Below are 7,663 nucleotides of genomic sequence, written 5' to 3'. Positions count from 1 at the left end.
GCGAGAAATCGCCCCCCAGGGGGGATGGTCACACCACAATCCCTTCTCCTCCATTCTCCTCTCGGGATCTTGGGCACGGGAACCGCGGTCGACTACGTGGGAGTCCAGCGACATAGCCATTACGCTAACTGCTGGTTCCCAAAGCATCCCTTTTTTAAATTTTATAATTCTTTACTGTGGAATAACTCAGGGTTTCAGTCTGTTTTAAGTAACAGAATCTATAATTGAGCAAGGAAATGTAATTTGGATTATAAAATTCTTGCTTTGATAAAAATTCACTAAACACCGGGACCAGCAGTTAGAATAATGGCTATGTCCCTGAACTCCCATGTAGCCGACCGTGGTTTGAGTCCTGGACCCGGTGGCTTAAACTCACACCGGAGGTGTGTGTGTGTGCATGCCCAAGATCCCAAGAGGAGAATGGAGTAGAAGGGATTGCGGTATGGCCATCCCCCCTGGGGGTGATTTCTCGCTTTCTGTCTCTCTGTCTCTCTCCGCCTTTCTGGTGAGTGCATGCGCCCTATAGCAAAAACCTCTCAAAAAAAATTTACTAAACACTAAAAAAATCTTTTATTTTTCTTTTTGCCGGAGGACATGTGTGTTTGCCAGATAGAAAGAGAGAGAGACTGAGAAAGCATCCCTCACGAGGGATTGTCATGCCACAATTTTCTCTTCTTTGCTCCTTTTGGGATTTTAGGCCTTCATGTACACATATCTGGTGTGTTGTTCAAGCTGCCCCGTTCAGGACTTGAACTGCACTGTTGGCCGTGTGGGATCCAGCTGCCTTAACCACCATGACATGGGCTGGCCCATCATTTGTTTGTTTGTTTAAATCTCAGAGGTAAAAGGACTGGTCAGGTGGGCAGGGCTGTTGTATCAAGGGTTTTATGATAATCCCAATGGCAAGACATGAGACCCTGTTCTGGGAAGCGTTCCTCAGGGAAAGCGAAAGAGCTTCCATAACGGGGTAGAGAGGAGCGCAGTTCCATTAACCACTAATTCTGAATCAGAAGCTCATTAAGAGAAGCCACCTATTTCCAAAACTCAGAATGATTGATAGGGAGATGGGAACAGATTATACCATTTTTTCTATTTTTAATGCTTTGATCTCAATAAATGGACTTCTGTTTTACAAGCCTGGTATTATAGGAGTACTTAATTTTCTTAGCTTTCTACTTATTGGGAGAAAGTTAAAAATTAGAATGAATGCTGAAAGGTTTTGTTTTTTCTGGGGATTTTTTTGTCTTTTTTTTTTTTTTTTTTTTTTTTTTTTGAGAGGTTGTTGCTCTAGGGCATGAGTGCTCACCAGAAAACAGAGAGAGACAGAAAGTAAGAAATCACCTCCCAATAGGGATGGCCATGCTGCGGTCCCTTCTCCTCCATTCTCTCAGAATCTTGGGCACACACGCACACGCACCCTGCATGAATTTAAGTCACTAGGTCTGACTTGAACCATGGTTGACTACATCGGAATCCAGCAACATAGGTATTACACCAACTGCTGGTCCCTTGCTTTTCTGGTTTTAACTGGGATTGTTGGTTCCAGCTGAAATATGGCCATCTTATTTTATGTTTATTATATTTTCTTGAATAATATTGTATCTGTGAGCTCCCCACTATTGCATAACACGAGAAATTTTACTACTCAGGTTTTATTAACATAGTTTGGAATTTTATTTTAAAGTTATTATATAATTATTTATTCAATTTTATGAATTATTATTATTATTTATTTTGCTATAAGGCACACGTGCTCACCAGAAAGAGATGGGGATAGAGGAGAGTTCTTGAGAAAGCAAGCTGCCCGGTCTGGAACTTGAACTGCAGTAGGCCATGTGGGAGTCCAGCACCTTAATCACCATACTACCTACTAGTCCCCTTAAAGTTATTATTAAATATTTTTTAAAAATTTATTCATTCATTCATTTTATTTTTAAAATTTGACCAGAGAGAGAGACACACACACACACACACACACAGAGAAAGTGAGAAAACAAGCCACTATGTCTGGGACTTGAATCGTGGTTGACCTAGTGGGTGTCCAGTGCCTTAACCACCATACCACCTGCTGGCCTCATCATTACATTTTTCTTTCTTTCTTTCTTCCTTCTTTTTATTTATTTATTTATTTTGCCAGAGTGTATGTATGCTTATTGGAGAGAGACAGAGAAAGAGAGAGAGTGAGAGAGAGAAAGCACCTCTTGGGGCATCCCAGTCACACTGCCATCCCTTTTTCATCTCGCCCTCTTTTCTAGATTTTGGGCATGCATGTACCCAGTGTGTTTCTCAAGCCATCCGGTCCAGGACTTGAACTGCACAGTCAGCCATGTGAGTTCTAGTCACCTTAACACCATGCCAGCAGTTGGCCCTAAAGTTATTCATTTGTTTACATTGTTTAGCTTTTAGTTCTAAAGTTCTGTACGACAGTTATACCAGGATCTGCGATACATTTCTGTGATTATGGATCAACTGTGGTGGAATAAGTGGGAGGGTGCAGCTGTGTAGTGGCCGAGGCCACACAGGAGGCCTGGGTTTGGGTCCCGGCCCATCTTAATACAGGCTTGAGTAGTGGCGTGCACCTGTGACCTTCGCTAACTGGGAGGCTGAAGCAGAAAGCTTACAATGTGGTGAGACCCTGTCAAAATACCTGTCTCTCTCTCTCTCGTCAAGAAATTAGATTATGGAACCTTATCTGTACATCTTGTGGAGAGCATGATTCGTTAGTGTTTCTTTTAAAATTTATCTGCCTTCCACTCATTTTTCTTAGGATATTTATTCTGGTATTTATTTTATTGTTGGAAAGATTTATTTATTTTTTCCAGGAAAGATACAAATTGAGTTATTAAAGTATCTGGAAATGATTTTCTTGTGCTCCTAGTGAAGTAGAGTTTGGCTGGGTCTCACCTTTCTCCTTCACATAGTTTTCTATAGATATTTCATTGTCTTTTAGTAGTCAGAGTTGCAGAGAAGAAATTTCATCCCAATGTTATTATTCCAGGTTTTTTTCCTTATGCAACTGATCTCATTTTTCTCTTGAAAGCTCATATAAATGGAATGTTTAGAAGATACTTTCTCCATTAATTTGCTTTAAAAGATTCAGAGATTTTGTATATATTTCATTTAATATTCAGTTGGCAACGATTGCTACAGTTGCATTGCCATTTATTCAGGAGTTAAAAGATCTGAATATACATAATAAAAGGTACCAGACAATTTTAATATTTGAAAGAACTCTGTGATAGATAAGAAATTCCTTCTGAGTAGATAATCTCATAATTTGGCTATTTTCTATGTGTGCCTATTTGGAAACTTCATGAAATTCAAGCATATCTATACTTCTAAACAACCTTATTTTAATCTACCTACATTTGGATAATTTTTTTAAAAGAATTATTTATTTAATTTTTAAAATGATCATTATTTATTTATTTGCCATAGGTCACGTACACTCATCGGAGAGAGACAGAGAGGGAGAGAAAGTGAGAAAGCAAGCTGCAAGGTCCAGGACTTGAACCATAGTTGGCCATGTGGGAGTTCAGTGCCTTAACCACCACACCACTTGCTGGTTTCACATTTGGATGATTTAATGGGGTTTATGTTTTATTTTTCGTTACATGAGTGGCCTCTATCATTAATAAATGTTTATTTATTTATTTGTGAGAGATTTTTACTACAGGGCATGTGTGTGCTCACCTGGACAGAGGGATAAAAAAGGCAGAAAACAAGAAATCACCTCCCAGGGGAAGATGGTCACACCACAATCCCTTCTCTTTCATTCTCCCTTGAAATTTTGGGTATGAATGTACACGTGCCTGGTGTGAGTTTTTTTTTTTTTTTTGGAGAGGTTTTTGGTATAGGGCATGTGTGCTCGCTAGAAAGACAAAAGAGAGACAGAGAGACGGAAAGCAAGAAATCACCCTCCACAGGGGATGGCCATGCTGCAATCCTTTCTCCTCCATTCTCCTCTCAGGATCTTCAGCACGCATGCACATGCACCCAGAGTGAATTTAAGCCACTGGGGCCAGGACTTGAACTGTGGTTGACTACATGGGAGTCCAGTGACTTAGCCATTATGCCAACTACTGGTCCTGCCTGGCGTGAGTTTTAAGTTGCCAGATCTGGGACTTGAACTGCAGCCGACCACATGGGAGTCCAGCAATGTAATTGTTATGCCATCTGCTTGTCTCACTATACATTTATTTCTTTTCTTTTCTTTCTTTTTCTTTTTCTTTTTTTTTTTAGAGAGTTTTTTTTGCAATAGGGCACATGCACTCACCGGAGAGACAGAAAGAGACAGAGAGAAAGTGCGAAATCACGGGGGATTACCACGCTGCAATCCTTTCTCTTCCATTCTCCTCTTGGGATTTTGGGCATGCACGCACATGTGGCCAGCATGAATTTTGAGCCTCCGGGTCCAGGACTTGAACAGTGGTTGACTACGTGGGAGTCCAGCAACATAACCATTATGCTGTCTGCTGGTCCCCTTAAATGTTTATTTCTAAAACACTGATCTTAGGGTTAGAAGTCAGGGCTTATAACTAGTGACGTGTTGCTTCCCATTGCAGAGATGGACTGTGGCAGCCCTCCAGAAGTGCGGCATGCTGTCTTGGTGGGGAACCCCGGCTCCAGCCTGGGCAGCGAGGCTCACTATGACTGTCTGGAGGGCTTTGAGAGCCCTGGAGGAAAGATCACTTCAGTTTGTACAGAGAACGGCACCTGGAGAGAAAGCACTCTAACATGCTCAGGTACAGATTCCATCCTGCTGGACTGCTGTTACCTGGGACAAAACAGCTGGTGGGAGCATGGGATATAAACCACTTGATTGTTGCCCCTCTGTGGCCTGTGAACAGCTGTGTCATTTCCCTCGGTGGGCACCTGGCTTTAGATTTGTCAGCTAAATCCTGAAGATTTAGGGAATAGATTGGGAAAATAAGCTGGACAGAAGATTTTATGCATCCATCTTTTGAAACTCACCTTGAATCACAGTGCTTCCTGTCTCCTCTGCTTGGCTGACTGAGACAGTTTTCTCCATGAACCGTTTTCTCAGAGGGATATTTTGTGGTAAAGCCCATAAAACAAAGCTTGCCATCTTAACCATTTGAGGCGTACAGTTCAGTAGTGTTAAGTTATGTTCACATTGTTGTGCAGCAGATTTCCAGAACGTTTTCATTTTCATAGAACTGAACTCATTAAACAACTCCCCACTGCCCAGCCCTAGGCAACCACCATTTTCCTTTCTGCCTCTGATTGCGATTACTTGAGGTATCTCATGGAAGTAGAGCCATTTAGTATTTGTGTTTTGTGATTGGCTTATTTCACTAAACGTAATTCCGTGATTTGAATATGACTCCCCCTCCCCCAAATTCATGTGTTAAAATTTAGTGAGCCATGGTGAAGGTGTAAGAGGGCAGAAACTTGGCCCAGCTACAGTGGCAATGGTGGCAGGGCATTGCCTTGTAATACTGGAGCTGGGGTGACTTGAACAGCATGTCCATAGGCATGTGTTCATGATCCTAGCTGCTGGGAGGTTGGGGAGAAGTTCATGGCATCATGGGACCCTGTAGATAAATAAATTTAAAAACAAAGATAGCAGGAACTTAATCCAACTTTAGAATGAAGAGGTGGTACCTTTGAGTGCTGATTAGGATCGATGACATTATCAGGTTGGGGTAGAGGGAGTGAGACCAGAGCAGAGACACGTGCACTCTTGCCCTGCTTGTGGCCTTGCCAGGTGATGTCCTGCACTGACTTGGCACTCCACTACAGGAAGACCCTCCCCAGATGTGCCCCTCTGACCTTAGACCACTAAAACTGTGAACTGAGTAACCTTTATTATTTTTTTTTTCCAAAGAGAGATATTTTACTATAGAGTGTGTGCACTTACCAGAGAGAAAGAAAGTGAGAAATCACTCCATAGGGAGGATGGCCATGCCACAATCCCTTCTCCATTCTCCTCTTGGAATCTTGGACATGCACACACACGTGCCTGGTGTGACTTTCAAGCTGCTGAGTCCAGGATTTGAATCGCAGTCGACTATGTGGGAGTCCAACAACGTAACCATTACGCCATCTGCTGGTCCCAAATAACCTTTTTTCTTATAAATGAACGAGACTGAGTTATTTCTGCTATAAGCAACACAACTGACTGAAATGTATAATATCTTTTTATTTTTTATTTTTTTGAGAGGTTTTTGCTATAGGGCATGCGTGCTCGCCAGAAAGACAGAGAGAGACAGAGAAACAGAAAGTGAGAAATCACCCCCCAGGGGGATGGTCACGCTGCAACCCCTTCTCCATTCTCCTCTTGGGATCTTGGGCACACACGCATATGCGCCCGGCTTGAGTTTTAAGCCACCCGGTCTGGGACGCAAACTGCGGTCGACTACATGGGAGTCCAGTGACAGAGCCGTTACGCTAATTGCTGGTCCCCGTTAAAATGTATAATATCTTCAAGGTACATCCATGTGTCAGAATTTCCTTCCTTGTTAGGGCCTAGTAATACTTTATTGAATTGCTATATTACATTTTGTTTATCCATTCACCCCCTGATAGACACTTGCTTCTGCCTTTTGGCTATTGTAAAAAATGTTGCTCGGAATGTGGGTGTACAGATGTCTCTTCAAGATCATGCTTTCAGTTCTTTTGGATATGTGGACTGAAGTCTGACTGCTTTTTCCTATTTTGCCAAAGTCCTTTCAAGAGGGCCTAGGAGGAATCACACCCACAAACATTAATGGGTCATTTTTTTCCCATTTAATAGGATTCTTCCTAAATCCTGTCCCTGGCATAGTATCTTTAAGATGTATATTCAATTGACTACAGTATATTATTTTACTAACCTCTTCTCAAGGCACAGAACTTCCCTTTCCTTGAGGTGTAAATTAAGCATTTCTTTGCAAATCTCTTCCCAAGACACAGATCTTCCCTTCCAATCACCAGCCTAAGAATTGTGGAACCCACCTATAATCTACAAGCACCGCCCCCCTCCACATGTTCCACCTTTTTGGGCCAGACCAATAGAAATCTCTTCACTAATTTTGCCTGTAAACCTCAAAATCAAATAAAAAGGACCCCTGTCCATAATCACCCTGAGAAAGGCCTCTTCTCCGGGCCTAGGTCACTCATATTTAGCTTAGAAATAAACCACATTAATTATTAATTTTTACAGTTTGTTATTTTTCTGTTGACAGATACATATCAGAAGTGTAATTGTGGACCAGCTGGTGGCACGGTGGTTAAGGCACCCTGGGGCAGAGCCTCAGCATGGTTAGCTCTGCTGCTCATGTCCTATCTGTGCTCTGTAATTTTTGCATTCACTTCTCGCTACCATAGATGGAAGAGGGTGTAGTCCAGAGAGTGCAGTCATAGAAACAAGGAGGCATATATCTGGATGAGAACCCAAAGGTCTAGTTCAGTCTTCTCGTAGAGAGATCATCTTCTCAGAGAGATCTCATTGACTTGCCAACTTGCATAGAGAAGCAAGGACAAACCTGAAGCAAGGACAAACCTTTTTTTTTTTCTAAGATAATTCTTTTAAAGTTTTTAAATTAATTTATCTATTTATTTACTGTGATTTCCAAGCCACCTTTTTGTTTTCCCAAAGAGAATTCTTTTTTTTTTTTAAATGAACATTTATTTATTTCTCTCCCCCCCCTCCCCCCGC

General features: G+C 41.8%; 1 protein-coding gene across 1 annotated transcript in view; it reads left to right on the top strand.

The window, feature by feature from the left end:
* Positions 1-7,663, top strand: part of SUSD1 (sushi domain containing 1) — a 150,065-nt gene that overhangs the window by 56,862 nt on the left and 85,540 nt on the right. Inside the window, exon 8 of the mRNA XM_027769349.1 lies at positions 4,566-4,745. Within this exon, the coding sequence (XP_027625150.1) occupies positions 4,566-4,745 (180 nt within the window). The remainder of the gene's footprint in view (positions 1-4,565; positions 4,746-7,663) is intronic.

This window comes from Tupaia chinensis, unplaced genomic scaffold (assembly GCF_000334495.1).
Source record: "Tupaia chinensis unplaced genomic scaffold, TupChi_1.0 Scaffold000081_1, whole genome shotgun sequence".
Lineage (NCBI taxonomy): Eukaryota > Metazoa > Chordata > Mammalia > Scandentia > Tupaiidae > Tupaia > Tupaia belangeri.
This window is presented reverse-complemented; position numbering and strand designations above follow the sequence as displayed.